At 36.7% G+C, this 16,656-nt stretch overlaps 2 protein-coding genes across 13 annotated transcripts in view; both read left to right on the forward strand.

Annotated features, from left to right (window-relative positions):
- Positions 1–3,511, forward strand: part of LOC124640449 (guanine nucleotide-releasing factor 2) — a 33,435-nt gene extending 29,924 nt beyond the window's left edge. For all 12 annotated transcript variants that reach the window (XM_047178278.1, XM_047178229.1, XM_047178307.1 and 9 more), the window contains 2 exons: positions 118–296; positions 601–3,511. In XM_047178278.1, the coding sequence (XP_047034234.1) occupies positions 118–286 (169 nt within the window). In that variant the 3' untranslated portion in view covers positions 287–296; positions 601–3,511. The remainder of the gene's footprint in view (positions 1–117; positions 297–600) is intronic.
- A 1,873-nt stretch (positions 3,512–5,384) lies between these two features.
- Positions 5,385–16,443, forward strand: LOC124644667. Its single transcript, XM_047184171.1, has 12 exons — positions 5,385–5,891; positions 6,182–6,343; positions 7,080–7,189; positions 7,568–7,775; positions 7,932–8,068; positions 8,367–8,501; positions 10,663–10,819; positions 11,521–11,742; positions 13,975–14,084; positions 14,193–14,400; positions 14,719–14,855; positions 15,080–16,443. Exons 1-12 carry the CDS (start codon positions 5,795–5,797, stop codon positions 16,337–16,339), a joined length of 2,943 nt encoding a protein of 980 aa, XP_047040127.1. The 5' UTR covers positions 5,385–5,794; the 3' UTR covers positions 16,340–16,443.
- Positions 16,444–16,656: the final 213 nt, after the last annotated feature.

Consider the following 16,656-nt stretch of genomic DNA (forward strand, 5'->3'; position numbering starts at 1 on the left):
TTAGTAAGATAGTTTTTAAGTAGTTTAGTCAAGCTGTTTTCTTGGCATTTTACAAATAGACATAAAAATTCAGGGCAGTCACTATAACTTATAAACATTGACGTATTTGTATTGCAGGCAGTACAAGTTCAAGAAGAACGAGCGTATTCTGGCGATGTTCAACGAGTTTGACGACTTGCTGAGCGAGGAAGCGATGTGGCAGGTGTCGGAGAGCATCAAGCCCCGCGGCGGCCGCGCCCGCGCCCCGCCCGCGCACCCCCACCCGCCCGCGCAGGCCGCCGCCTGACCCCGCGCCGGTACACACTCCTACTCACACTCTCATGCTCCATGCGATGTACGGGGAACACACATTAGTGCCGTGAAGTCCCGTAAACAGGCGTAAATGTGGACGGTGTTGTGAGCGGGATTCCCCGATCAGTATCAGTATTGCCATAATTGGACGGCGAGAAATCGCGCGTGAATTCACAGCACTAATGTGGAGCACGAGTAAAATCTCCTGCTAACTACTCCCCCCGTGCCTCACGGAACATGAAAGCATCACATACGAATTTGCCAGACTTTTCTAAAAATTAAAGTATAACCACCATCTTTTGTTTACAGGAAAAATTTGAATCCAAAGAATATGAAGACGCAATAGGATATTAAACGAGTCGCTTGAATTGTACGTCGAGGAGATATATTAATTTAAAGAAATTGTGATTATCTGTCCTAAAAAGGCCTAATTAATATTAGTGTATTTATTAATTGTGCGATTTTCTCGACTGTGATTGTTCTGAGTGCGAGTGTGACGCGTGGACAGATGCGACGAGGATAGAGGTTTGCTTACGATTTCAACGCTTTTCATGTGCAACAAATGATAATAATCGAGTAAATATTATTTCTATCAGTATTTAAATCGAATAACTGTCGTCTATTACATATCAGCATGTGACTTGCATAGTGTACTTATGATGAAACGAGCGACGCCTTGGGTGTTTAGAGTAAAGTCCTTGAACCATCTCGTTGTTGTATTTGCCATTGATGTCATTATATACATTATTGAGTAAGCCAGCTTCGGAAGTTAGCTTTCTATACATCGAATTAGAGAAAACTTTTTGAAGTCTTAGGAATGGTAGCAGAACTACTGTTTGATTATAGTGACTTATATAGTCGATATTAAGCATTTCGAGTGCATCATGTTTTAAAGTCGATTGTTTACCGTGTTTAAATAACTTTTATGCGTAAGTAACTACCTATGGGAAATGGGACAGTTCATTTAATTCCAGTGGAAGGTTCATGTGCACGTTTCAATTAACGAACATTTTGCAAGGGGCTTCCATTGAATTTTATTAGAGTGAGAAGGAATCAAACCCTAATATTTCCTGTCATGAAGTTTTAAATAGAGACTTAATATTTTTGTACACACATGTATTAAAATATACCCCCTCACAGCACTGCGTTATGACATAAACATATCATTTTTTAATGTGCCAAACTTTGCAACCAACCGAAATGTCCCATTTCTATGCCTAGTACAAGTAAATTACATTATTAAGTACTTTACCTAAAACGTTGCGTATCTGACATTTGTAGAAATGCTCTAAATGGTACAAATGTTACAAGAAGACTCATTCAAATATAGTAATTGCTTACATCAAGTAAAAAAAACCTATAAAGTAATAATATTTCGCAACACGATTAAGCTATTACTGAATTTTGATGGATAAATACTTCTTATAGGTTCTTTTAGAAGTGTGAAATGCTATATATTACAAGACAAACTTCAATCATATTAATAATTAAGTAGTCCATACTTTACACCGGTTAAAATGACCAGTCTCTTTATATTTTTGTGAGAAAAATGACGCCCTTTAATCGCGTCGATGCCATTTCATTCTTGTTGAAGTATTAATGTTAATGCAATATTTTTGTGCATGCTCTTAAAGTATTCATATGAATTTGATGCGTATTTTATTTTTGATATTCAAAAACTTTTTCCTATAGGTTGCTACCTACAAGGAAGCTAACAAATAACATACTTTTGAGATGTATACTTATTTACATTATTCTTCAGTGGTTGCGTAATTTTACTATAATGTAAGATTTAGATACAACGCTGCTAGCTCTGAAGCTGTAACGAGCGATATTGTATGAAACTTTGGAAACATATTTAACTCACTTGATAGTCTCATGTTCACAGTAATCGCATTTTTAAATAATGGTAGGTCAAATTTGAATAGTGTAATGTAATCAACGTTTAATTTGCCTTAAGACGATCGAGTCTTCAGTGAAATAGCAATAAATTTAATTGTTGTTAGAATTGCTGCACGATTTGTGATACTAATCATGTAGCGTGCCGCTTACTACTCAGTCTTATTGACGTCCTGTACGCGTAGGCAATTGTATTAGAAAAATATTAGTAGTAAGCGTAATAAAACCCCAATATGATAGTGTTGCTGACGTGTGCACGTAAGTTATGTTAACGATTGTTGCCGAGCTGCCTCGTCTGCTGCGACTGTACGCGCAGTCTGTAATCGTGCTGCAACCAAGTGTCAGTGTAACAATAGTAAACAACAAACAAGCAATACCATTTTAATACAGGCTTAAGAATAAAAATGTATTTGCATCTATCAGGTAGTTCGTGTATTCGGAAGGGACATCAAAGTTCCATGCAATAAATAACTAGACCAATATTTAGAATGTTTTACAGTGCTTTACTGAATTATGTGCTGATATTGTATTTTGTATGTAAAATATTTTGATTAATAGTTAAGTTATAGGGTATGTTACCATTCTTTATCTGGTATTATTATTTATTTAGTGTATTATGAAAATATGGAGCGATTAACGGATATAATTATTATCTAAAGTATATTAAAGACTGCCTAAATTAATTATTCACTGTATTTGATGTGTAAATTAGAGAAATATTGAAAAATGTCCCATTATTTCACCAACGGCTGTCATAGACGAGTATAGTTGCATCGAAGTAGATTACTTGATACCACTTGAACTCGTGAAGCTAAGAACTTGATAATCATCTAATTTATCTATAGAAGTAATTTGACTTTGATGCAATCACTATGTGTGTGATTTCTAATCGCAAAGTAATGTAGCCTTGGCTTAATTTTACAATACACAATGATAATTTTGTCACAATGTTCATATTTATTACAATATTAACATATTCATAAGAAGTATAAAGATCACATTTTAGTGAACAGCGTACATATTTTTGTTGTATTAGCAAGTTCAGTATTACGTTAACGTAAAGAAATGCCATAATCTTATGAATTGAATTAAATATTAGTATATTTTTTTCTTTTTGGGACCGTCTTTTTAAGTTGTATTCTTACCTTAAGTAAAGTTTTTTTTTTTATCATATATTATTATACTTTATTGTACATTTTATTAAGTTAGTTGGTTTAAAAAAGTAATCAGAACCGCAGGTGTGTATGTACAGTAAATTTTTGTGTGTCAAGTTTTTTTTGTAACTATTTTGTAAAATAAATATAGCACTTTATTTACAACACATTATGTTTCACTTATATACCAACTTCCTTTTATATTAAGTTTTATTTTATGTCTGGAACCTTTTGATCAAAATTGTTTACACATTACTGTAACTTATTTTGATTTACAGCCAGTTTCTTCATCAAAAGTTAAAGTTAAAGTAATGTCTAAAGTAAAGTAAAGTCAGTAAGTAACGGTCAAATTCGTTTTTTCAAGGCTAAAGTGACAGCAAAATTCATAGAAAAATTGAATTTAACCGTTACTTTTACTTAAGACATTACTTTGACTTTTACTTTGGCTTTAACTTTTGATGAAGAAACTGGCTGTTAGAGGCAATCGGACTGTATCGGAAGTAGATACATCCTTATAAAAACGGCCAAGTTGTGTAAAGATTTCATCAACACGAATGAGATAAGCCCAAGTACATTGATGAGAGGTTCCCTTGATTTTGTAGTTTATATCATCAGGTAAAGGTTTCACGGTTATATAGGCTCACCCACAAAACAAAATAATGATGAGTTGTTTTTACCGGCACGCAGCCTTCAATTTTCAAGGGTAGCCAGGGATTTCCCAGGATTTTTATCATCAGATCCTAATCCGATGACAGCCAATCCTCCAAATCCAGGTTTCTTCGAGATATCCTGCAAGAAAGACAAACATAGTCGAATTAGGGACCTCCCTTTTTTAAAGAAGTATAGGGTCATGTGAAGTCAAAGTTTGTTCGATGTCCTATAAGAATTTCTGTGCTTTCTTACATAATAATCATTGTGGAGTCGCCACGAGTATTTAAATAAGTATTAATATTTCTTCATGGCTGTTTAAATTAAAGGTGTTATAACCATAAATAATTCTCTGAAATCAACTAGGCACCAAAGAATAAAATATCATATGAGGGGTGTTAGTATTAAAACTGTTAGAAAATTATTAGGTACCTATTTATAAACAAATGTTTTACGTTATAATACAGATCCTAAAAACTCTGAAAACCCTGGAAGGCGACCCAACATAGTTGAGAAAAAAGCTCGGGAGGAGATTATCCTAAAAACCCTGATAAAAAAGATAGTGTTTATTATTTTTTTGCGAAGTGGAAAATCTCATCTATTTCCCTTTTGAAACCTTTTGTATTTCGTCAGGGGTACGGTGACACCAGTAACGTCGTAGTCTAAAAAATGCTAAAGTACATCCAAAACGACGAAAAGAAATCAAAATCTTAGCTACACCTTTATACGCCTTTCTCTTGCCTACCACTGTATTTCTTGCATGTTTGATGTCATGTCTGTTCGTATATTAGAATTAAGTAATCTTTGGTGAAACCATTTGATCTACCGGATCCGCTGCACCTATTCGGTTAGTCAACAAGTACCTGTCAAGAAATTAAACCGAACCGATTATACCTAACTATCGCAAATACCTAGGTAAGTAAAAATCTACCTATTTATGAGTGCGCGCCTTTAAATTATAATTTCCAAAAAAAAAACTCGTGAACGTAACACCTTAAAAAGTGGGTCAAAATTCCTCCTCATCGTCAGACTACCTACCTAACCTACCTAGGCCCTAGGCTACATTGCCAGCATTGCTTTATGAACAGTCTGTCTGGTCATGGCTTAATCTGTTTGTCAGACTATTTGGTGGTTAGACTACAAATGGTACCTAGAGGAGACCAAAACCTGCATGTTTCCTGAGGCACAAATGAGGTAGATCGCTCGACCCTATTTAGCCAAGAGATCCTCAACACTGCAAAAGTGCTAATCCTACAAATGTGAAAATTTGTGAGGATGCATTTGATGATGCATCCCATGTTTGTTGTAAGCTTATATCTTAATTTTTACAGGCACTTTAGGCCTCAGTTGCTACCTACAAGAATATTTGTCAATGCTATAAATTGGGAAGATAGCCCATATCCTGCTGCAAGAAACTGGTGTTTCGAGGAAATAAAGAACATTTATTAGTATCTCTTGTTCCATGGGCAGGTAGGCACCGACACGACAGGTGTGATTGTGTTTTGTACTCGTCACTAAAGACTGCTAATGGGCATCGCCGTATGACTTAACGGTGTCCCTGATGGGAGCGCACCAGGGTTCTTCAGAGATAACTCGAGTGGTGAAATAAAAACCACTCCATTTCGTAAGCAGACGTGTTAAAAGATAACCTGACTATCTAATTAGGTGATCGATTGTGGTGTCCCGTTGTTAAGCATATGTGAGTAGGAGCACCACTCGTTTAAAAAGGCGTGGAGAAATGTTACGATGTTCAGTGCGTTAGTGGTTCATATTAGTGACCGGTCGAACCGCATCCAAACATAATGGAACAAATCCATATGATATTGTTAATTTTGAGTACAATAGTACTTAATTCCACAGCCGCTCCAATATGGGAGGATGAAGATCTCGAATACGATGGTAAGTTCTCAGCTAAACTTTTTAAAATGACCAATCTTAATCTCATTATGTGTAAGAAAGAACTTTATTTGTTACTTCCTTGAATTCTAATAATCACCGTAACAATATGTTATTTTTGGGAAAGCCTTTGTTGTTTGTTACAAAAATTTAAAAGCAACAGGATTCTATCTATAAGGGTTCTAAGGTTCTAACTATAATCTATATGGCAAATCCTACATAAACATTTTATTTTCGTATAATTTTAAGTGGTGCGTTAAGGTTTATCCATATCAATACATATGTAACTGCAGGTGAATTCGGAGAGTACTTCGAGGGTGACATGGTGCTGACGAAGTTCCAACGAGAAGCCATATCTGAAGCCACTGACGCTGACAGTCGCAACGGCCTACGAAATTTGGCGAAACGCTGGCCCAATCGCACGGTCGTCTATTATATCGAAGAGGACATCTTTGGTTTGTAAAATTCGTCTCTGCTACGAATTTTCTACCTACTTAAGATTGATAGTTAGATAATTTAAATAAACAAAGTGGTTACCACAATGACACATACAAGACAGTCAGTCCATTTCCAATACATATTCCAATTAAACTCATGACGCACACAGTTATTACTATTACTTTCCCACAAATACTTATTTTGGTAATGAATCGCAAAGGTAAAAGAAAGTTTCCTGGAGTGATTCGAATTTTTGATAGCATACCACCACAAACAGTTATTGACAGGATAACGGGTTGACCCGTTACTCATACTTTTTGCCGAGAATAATAAGTGGTCAGCGTTGCAGTTGACTATCTATATAAAATGACTGTGATCGCTTACGTCTAAAAGAAAACCACATGCAAGCCTTATAGGTATGAGCTGGCCAGTTTCCGTAAAAAAGAGCTTCATACGAAAAACAAATTTTGAATGACGCAAAATAAAAGTAGATGAAATAAAGCAGGAAATATGAACGAATATGATGAGACAAGTGTGCCTTGCGGATCTACAAACGAGTAATTATAAAGAACATGATGTCTAATGATTTCCTATAGATATGCCATTTATCTTTGATGGTATCAGCCTAAAAACCACCAGTCACTGAATTGACAGAAACTGACGACTTAGCAGAAGGTATATTGTAGGACTTCCTTACTATGGGAGATGGGTTTTGATAAGAGATAAATGTATGAAAAGAGTTTTATATTTCAGATGAGGAGCAGGTGCAAAAGATAGAGGACGCTTTAGCTGATATTGCGAATAATTCATGTCTTTCGTTTCGTCGAAGAGAAAACGACGATGAACATGCAGTTTTAATACAGGTGAATAATGTCATCCTCCAATAGCCTACTTATCGTCCCACTGCACTTTTACAGGCCCCTTCTCGAATATTTAAGGAAATAGTGTTAATCATCACGTTTGCTTAATGGATGAAAGAAATAGCTGTCCAGGATTCCTCAACAATGTGACATGAAATCGAACCCGCACTCACATACTTGACATGGAGCTTTAATCGGATTTGGCCCGTAGGATACCATCACACAAACAACATTTTTTCTTCTTGATTCCGTGATAAAAAGAGTTGGCACTAGAGGTGACAAAGGCTTTCGCTGACTACCTCACGAGCATACGAAAAAGCGACGTATCTGTCCCACTGTGAAGGTTTCAGATAGAAAATTGAAGAATAAATTGTTTTTCAGGGTAAAAGCAGTGGTTGCTTCTCGAGCGTAGGTTTCAGCATTCCTGATGACGAGGGCGAAGTCCGACAAGTGTTGAACTTGGCCAAAGGCTGCTTCAGGCACGGCACCGTGGTTCATGAAATGCTGCACACTCTCGGTTTCTATCACATGCAGAGTACTTATGACAGAGATGACTTTGTAACTATCGTTTGGGAAAATATTAAGCCAGGTAACTGTCTGTCTTAATCAGGTTGAAACCTCGATGATCCGTAATAATAGCTTTGTTTGTCACGCTGATAAAACTGACTTTTTACATATAAAAAATTCGGTACAGGTCAGCAAAATAAACATTTGGCATAATGTTGCAATTTATTTATTCTTACAGGTCATGAACATAATTTCGCAAAGTACAGCAATGATACTGTGACCGATTTTGGAGTACCGTATGATTATGATAGTGTCATGCACTACCCAGCGAAAGCATTCTCTGTCAATGGTAATAAAACTATCATCCCAACGCAGGTAAGATTATTCATACTTATCAACAAAGCCTATGCCTGCATACTGCATATAATATCTAAGATTCAAATCCATGTTAAGCCAACTGTCTTAAAACTCGTGAAAGGAAACTTCCCTAATTACCTAAACCTAATCCGTTCAGTTAGGATTAGACCTGTAGATTTGAACCGATATAAAATTGACGTTTGGTAAAAAAATATCGATATAACAAAAATTAAATCATTCTCTTTTGAACGCACCTAGGGAATCCCCTTACAAAACCCTACCAACTTTCATAATAAATTTTTATTACTTTTTCTAGGAAAATGTAACGATTGGTCAAAGACAAGGATTATCTGAAAGCGATATATTAAAGTTGAATAAAATGTACTGTGAAGACCCTGATGATAAGGAACTTATACTGATTGAGAAAAACGGCGATAAAGTGACGGTGATTGACAAATAAATGATTAGCCATAAACCTTAATTGGACAGTAAAGTGTTGGAGTTATAATTTAGTGTGAAATAAAACATTTGATTGCATAAGTATTTTTATTCTTGCATAACTATGTTTCCCGCGGCTGTAACTGCAGAACCAGCGTATATTCCGTTACCTACTCGCTTTTCTCAGTGTAAAATTCTCTTTTTCAAAGGAGTGATAGTAGGTACCTAAAGTGAAAGTTAATGAATACTAGTGATAGTTATACACAGCAGTATCTAGTTGGGAAGCGGGAACTGACTGTAGTCACAAAAATTCTTCATTAGACTAAGTTTAACACTGTAAATAAAACACGACGTAACAGCATTTAGCAACCTTGCCTCTTAAGTGTTACCTGCAATGTATCAGTTTTGGCTAAGAATGTCAATTGGTGCATGGCACTAAACAATAGATGCAGCTGGATTTAACGCAACGTCTTTCTAAGTAGTCCGGAATTCTATTGTCGACTATTATTTAGAGTGCAGCATAATAATTGCAAAAGCCTTACATTAAAATTACATTTTACACAATTCATTTGTATTTTCTCATTCACAAGTGTAGATGATTGATTCCTAAAGTTATATTGTCAAAATTTTAAGAATAAAATTAACGATTAGTTTACTATTAGCTGTCTATAGTAATTGGGCACTCGTCATAGTCACGGTCAATTTTCTTTGCGACATCATCGACCTCATTTTGTACAAGGACACTAAAATACAATATCTATCAGATATTTTTTGCATACTTGAAACTACACGCGTTTTCGTCTGACAATGGCATTGACGATTGCAGAACACTTTGCAAGAATCGATAATAGTTTATTTGTATTGTTGTATAATAGGTAATCTACAAACTAATCAAATTGTTCTATTGTTTTGCTTGGATGATCTTGTCGTAATGTTAAACCAAAATCTCAACTGACTGCATCGGGAATAAAAACACTTCTGACTAATGAACCGGCTAAGTTAATTTAATGAAATCGAAAGTTGTCTCTTCGAAAACAAATTAGGTACTTAGTAGGTACTCACTTAGGTACCATTTAATGTTATGCTGTTTTAAATTAAGTAGGTAGGTATCTACAGGATCGCCCCTTGTGCTCCGGCCATCATAGGGAACCCTCCCCACTGGGGGGAGGCATGAGGGGCCTGCCGTGAGGCGGGCAATCGCCGGTAGGGGACTGGATGCACTAGATTCCCAGACCCCCTCCACTCAGGCGAGGTCGGAGTGCCGCTGGGCCTTTTTAGTGGGTATACCGGGAACGTCGTTACCGGGGAGTCCCACATACCCCTCTCCCGTCCCCCGACGGGAAGGGCATGCGTAATAGCATTTTTTACCCAGCGACAACAAAAAAAAAAAAAAAGGTAGGTATCTACACCTATCTATCTAAATGTTAACCTTTAGCTATTCAATGTTAAGACATTGAAATATTTTCGCGGTAGGTGTTTGCCTAATTGACACATATGAAGATTGATAATCGCGAAGGATCTCAGCATTATGGATTAAGTTAGCATCAAATGTGAAAATGTACGAGTAAGATTACTGCAATTTCAGTCAACTACCTACATACCTATCTATTTTTTCAGGAGTGATTGATGTGAAAATATTTTGGCAAGTGCAGCAGACAAAGGGTACCATTTATCGATTTCATTTCAATATCTATTTCACCGGAACGGCCAACTGTTGCTTTCCCTTTACTATTTCACTCTTTCTATTACAAAAATGACAAGTTTTGTGTTATTGTTGGAGGACGTAAACGTTGAAAATAACTGGAGCCAGCAAATGTAGCAACTCGCTGTTGCACGAGTTATGGGTGGTGGCGCGGTGTGCTGCTGTCACCAACGCCGGCGCTGACGCAAGCGTCGCCGTCTCCACCGCAGTTGCGGCCTACCACCTTGTGAAATGGTCGTATCCGAAGCTATATTAAACTTCGCCCCACCCCGGCGGGTTTTGTCCTACACAAAAAATCACGCGGCGCTGGAGTAGACTGCCGGCAGTATAAAATAATTTACATTTACAAGAATTCAAAATGTTTACAAAAATGCAATACCGTTAATATGACACACTTTTTCGGATACATCGTGTGAGTTGAGAATAAAAAAGCGAAATCAATATCGTATTCGTTTATGAATATTAATACTAGTCAGGTAGAGATTTTGTAGTTACAATGGCACGGACAAAGTTACCGGTGGTTCTTTTAATCGCTTGTGCGGTCAAGTGTTTGGCGATGTCTTATAACGAATTGGAGGATTTTGCGGAGCACATCAAGAAAACTTCGCAGCTCAGCCCGACACTCAAAAGTAAGTACTTACTATGTTCAAAAATTGCATGCAAACAGTTCCAATTCTATCAAAAATAGCAAATCTCAAAAAGAGTAGTTTTCTCTAGAGCAGGAATATGTAAGTATCAGGTCATAAATTCTACCATGATTCCTTCTTCCTCAGCTGCTCTACGAACTAGTCCTTACCTACTGATCGAGATGCACACATTATTAGGAAGTCTGTACATATATTATGTATGTATCTGTGACCAAAACATCTGTGGATAAGGAACGACTTGCAATGTGGCCACAGTGACTGTAGAACAAGTGTATTTTGAACGGTTGACCCAAAATAACCGAGTGCCTGTACCATGTACCTGTGAATAAAATACTAGTTTTTTCGAAAACGAAAGTGATTAACATAGTTGTTGCAGTTATAATTGTTCCGGTATAGCGTAACTCACAGTTTGTTATGTTTTTTCGTAGAAGAATAAGATGAATAGAATGACTGAAGCGATAAGTTTAAAACTGAAGTAAACCTTCTTTGGGGGATTCCAAATACTGATGGGCCCAACTCATTAGAAGTGTAACAGGACAAAAAAAAAAACATCGACCTAAAAATAGGAGTTTATTCCTGCCTGTTATTGCCCATGTGTAGGTACATACCATGTTACATAGATTAAATTGCATGACAAAAGCAGTGCATGACAAATGAATTAAGTTTTCCATTATACCTAACAGAAGGCGTAGATCCAGACGTTGACTACGATGAAGACGAGGTTGTTTCTGACCACGCCTGGGAAGAGAGCGGGAAGTTCGAAGGCGACCTGATCCTGAATGAGCGACAGCGAAGACTGATCGTAGAAGATGTAGCCGAGGGCCTTGCCAGGAATGGCATAAGAGATGGAACTAAAAGGTGGCCCAATAATGAAGTCATAGTCTACATTCAAGTAGAACATTTCAGTAAGTTTCATACACATTTAATCACATTTCATCAGCTTTGCTTAAATTAGCGAAAAGCTATGTTTATACGCAAGTCAGAACCTCAGAACCATATTTATATATATAATCAAAGATTTAATCTTAAGTAGTGTAACATCTGGGTGAATTTCCCGGGACCAAAAATTGCGTGGCATCGATGAAATCGGTACTAGAAATCATTGTTATAATATTCATATATTTTTTTCTAAGAAGGTGAAATAGTAATCTATGTGTAGCACTAAATATTTTGTTAATAGGATTAATTGGTTCTCCAAAAAAAAAAAATTAAACCTCAAAATCTTTCATTGCCGTGTTTGTCCACACGTCACCTTGATGTGTACTAGACCTTATTGATGAAAATGTATTAGTTATTTATATTAAAACCAACTTTTATTTGATTCGTGAATAGTTAAAGTATTGTTACGGAATACATTTATTCAAATATTTAAACAATACAACAAATGGTAAATAAAAAATAGTTTGTCTCAGAACTATCATTCATCGCCATGTCCTAAACATATTTGAGAATATTGCTTTTCCTAAGGGTTTGCGTCCCTCCCGCTATGCGCTAAATGTTGCATATTAGTGGACGTCAAGTGTTCGACGTGGAATGACGTGTGCACGTGCCTGCGTTTTTGCGCCATAAATGAAAGTATTCAATTTTTTTATTACTGGACATTTTTTCTCTCATCGCCGTGGATAGGTCTAACTTCTGTTTGAATAAGTTTGTCCTCTTAATTGATCATTCGGTACAATGCTATTTATCTTATGTTTATTTGTGATGTGTTAATTACTGTGAATTATTAACAGATTTTTGGTTTTTTGATGTTTTAGCCTTGATATTCATCGCCGCGCTCTCATTTCCGTGGTTTCCGTGGTCAAAATTTGCTATGGCAATGAAAAAAAATACACGGAAATGAAGAAATTTTCATCGCCATGCCTTGTAAAACAATTTCGTTTCATTGCCGTGGCCACATGTTTCATTACCGTGACTTATGTTTTCATCGCCACGGCATGAATAGGATAAAAAAACAATTTGTACTATATACAGTCAACTACAAAAAGATACTACAGTCAAATTATAAACATAATAATGGATTGATTCTTTCTAGAAAGCCAAGATGCCTAAACCGAAACTATCGGGAGAGGAGAGAAAGGAAAGAAAAAATTGTCTGAAAAAAAACGACGTGAAAAGTTCTTTCATTGCCATGGACGCACGTTTAATTGCCGTGTATGCATGTTTCATTGCTGTGGCATGAAAATTTTAATCTTGTGTATCTCGTTAGATTTTTAAGCTATCTACTAGATCAGTGGTTCTTAACCGGTGGTCCGCGGACCACTGGTGGTCCCTGGAGGCATTCCAAGTGGTCCGCGAAGCTTAGCTTCGCGACGTTGCTATACGTTATCTAACTTAATTTTTATCGACTTATAACTGCGAGCGGGGGTTTTCGCATGGACGTATATCGGGTGTATCGTACCTAGTAATTTGTAATTTTGGTTTTGAGTCTTAAAAAATAATTAAAATTTCGCGCTCGCTTCGCTCGCGTATTCAGAAACTGTATGCCTTTATTTTTGCATTTGTCAACAAACAAAAAGTTAAGTACGTTTGGGCTAAATTTTACGTAATATTTGGTTGAAGTCCGATAAAAATTTCGCGCTCGCTTCGCTCGCGTATTCAGAAACTATTTGTCCTTATTTTTGCATTTGTCAACAAACGAAAAGTTAAGTACGTTTGGGCTACATTTTACGTAATATTTGGTTTAAGTCCGATAAAAATTTCGCGCTCGCTTCGCTCGCGCATTTGGAAACTACATAGGCAAGTTTTTCTTTATTTGCATTTGCTTACCTACACATCTGCCGATATGCGTTTAGCTTTGAGTAGACCTGACCCAAAGAAAAAAGAAAAGAAATGAGTACTAATTTAGGTAAACCGATGAGGTGGTCCCCGACAAGACAAACTTTAGTCAAAGTGGTCCCTCATGTCAAAAAGGTTAAGAACCACTGTACTAGATATTAAGTAAGAATACATATCTTATCTAAAACTTAAATAAACACTACTTTTTCTTGTTCTAAAGTTGAAGAATAAAAAATCCACGGAAATGAAAATTTTATTGGACCTGTTGAAATTCACCCATCTGCAATAGCTTACTAATGGAGAATTATGTTAATTCTAAGGCTAGGAAGCATTTAATATGATTAAATATAATTTTGCAGCTAGCGATCAAGTGCAAGCTATTGAAAGTGGGATAGAAGATATCGCTCGCGCATCCTGTGTCAAGTTCCGCCCTTATAGAAAAGGTGATCGTGATGCTGTGGTCATACAGGTATTCTTAGCATGTCCTCTTCGCTAATCCGAGTTCCATTGTACTTGGCAAAATTATATCTAGCTACTTATCTCCAAGACTAATCAATTTCGACTGTCTATGTTTTAGGGTAACCGACGAGGATGTTTCTCCCAAGTGGGCTACCAAGGCGGGTACCAAGTTCTCAACCTGTCAGGTCGGCACCCGGTCGGACGCGGTTGCTTTCGACACGGCACAGTGGTGCACGAGTTGTTGCACACTCTTGGGTTCTACCACATGCAGAGTAGCCCGGACAGAGATGACTACGTCAAAATTGTTTGGGAAAATATAGTACAACGTAAGTCTGTTTGGATAGCTTTGTTCTGTTAGGTATCTACTTCTAAACACTTGCAATTTTTACTAAATAGGCTCGTTGGCAGGTACAACAGATGCTAATGTCAGCGCCCGGTGCTATCGCTTGTCGCGAACGCTACACAATGCGAATATAAATTACTACACCGCCTATCTAAGCAATAAAGGCCTGGTGTGAAGTAAATTTCGATTTCTATTGAAAGTGTCTTTGTATGTTAACAGAAGCTATGTCGGTATATTTTTGCAATCAAGTGTTGATTCATCCAAATTGTTCGGTTCTGAGGTATTTTGTTTATATTTCCAGCGGCGAGGCATAACTTTCGCAAATACAACTCGTTCTCCGTGTCAGACTTTGGCGTTGGTTACGACTACGACAGTGTCCTGCATTACAGCCAGCGAGCTTTCTCCGCCAATGGACAGGATACGATTGTTCCCAAACAGGTAATTATTTACTTTTATTATAGCTTAAGTATTTAGCTAGAGACTTGCACAAGTTTATCACTATTTCCGTGGTTATGATTACTGTTAAGTGAGGTAACTGAGTCAATTGCAATGAAGTATATAGTATAGTATATAGTAATTGCAGTTTATTAGATTATAATAAGTACCTACCTAAAGACATTTTTATGAAAACTATATATAAAAGTGATACTTTTTTCTTTCAGAGTGGAGCGCAGATTGGCCAAAGAGTAGGATTATCCGATAAGGATACTCAGAAATTGAACAAAATGTATTGTGATGCGGATTCGGACAGTGGCCAAGCCGATGAAAACTCTTCAAAAAAGACTGAATCGAAAAAAAAGAACCCGAAAAATAAACCATTTGATGGTCATGGAATAGGATATCACCAAGGTAAAGCTGTGGCTATCAAATTACTACCCGCACCTGAAACATATAAGTTACCTGATGTGCCAAGTTTTCATGTATTTGATTATTTTAGTAAAGAGCCGCAAATCCTGTCGACGTCGGAAAACGAAGGCTTTCGTATTGGTAAAGAAATAGCATACTCCTACAGTCCGCCAGAGCCCATGAGTACTACACGAGAAAACCACATACCAGTTCATGTAGACCAAGTATCAGAAATCAAACCTGATCATGATGTAATAATTCAGGAGCAGAATGTTAAAACCATAGAGAAAAATGACCGAAATACTCAGCATGAGGAACGCCTATCTGATTCTAAATCAGACGTTGACGCAACAAAACATGTTCAACATGCTGATCCACCAAATGAAGAAAGCCATGATCCAGATTTAATCGAAGCTTTTGATAGACTATCAAAGATTATACAAATGCATGTTTATCCTTCACACACACCAGACCTAAGGATATATAAAACGAGTGCACGGTACACCGATAATTATCATCAACATGCGAAGGAAGAAAATGATAAATTGAATTCACCCGCGTCTGTTGATGTAGAAAAACAGAAGACGGATAAAATGAATTCAGCCATAAAAATTATTAACAGCATGTTTGAATATAGTTCAGAGAAGTCGATGGCAACGGAGCCAAACGAAGGTAAAGTAGTGAAAGAAGAGCAAAAGAATGTAAAGGACGAATTCAAAAAACATCTTTCAGCAGCGCCTGAAACAGAATCACTTCCGTGGTATAAACGCTATGATGAGGAATATAACCCAGTACAACATTTTGAATCACCAAAGAATAGTTATTATATAAAGAACGAAAAACCAAAAAATAACAACGATGATTGGTTTCAAAAGTATGTTCATTACTACCCTAATGATGAATTTCATGATTATTCAAAAGATAGTTCAGAAGGGGTAAATTACGCCGGAGATACCAATGAAAAATTTTATATTTCTGCAATTCCAAAACCGTCAGATCAATATTCTATATTCCATGTTCCAGATCCAGTGACCAAAAATAGGTACAGAATTGAAGTCAGCCGTGATGATAGATAACTTTATATTTATACAGATACTTACAGACAGGTTAACTTAAGTTAGAGTTAAATAGATATAAAGAATTTGTACAGTTTGTTTTAAATAAAAATAAATATCCAAAATATCATTTCATTTTCAAACTATGCAGGTATTCCCCGAAGTTTTCAGAATCCACTACTGGAATTCACCCATTTCCATATTCCATATAATTGTTAGTTCAGCGCAGCTGTTGTCGCTGTAGTGTGCAAGCATGAGTGTTCGGTAATATTGCGCAATCGCGTCTAACAAAGAACTTCCTTCCGCACTGATTATAAAGAATTTTGTTATTGGATTCT

Source organism: Helicoverpa zea, chromosome 2, assembly GCF_022581195.2.
Source record: "Helicoverpa zea isolate HzStark_Cry1AcR chromosome 2, ilHelZeax1.1, whole genome shotgun sequence".
Taxonomy (NCBI): Eukaryota; Metazoa; Arthropoda; class Insecta; order Lepidoptera; family Noctuidae; genus Helicoverpa; species Helicoverpa zea.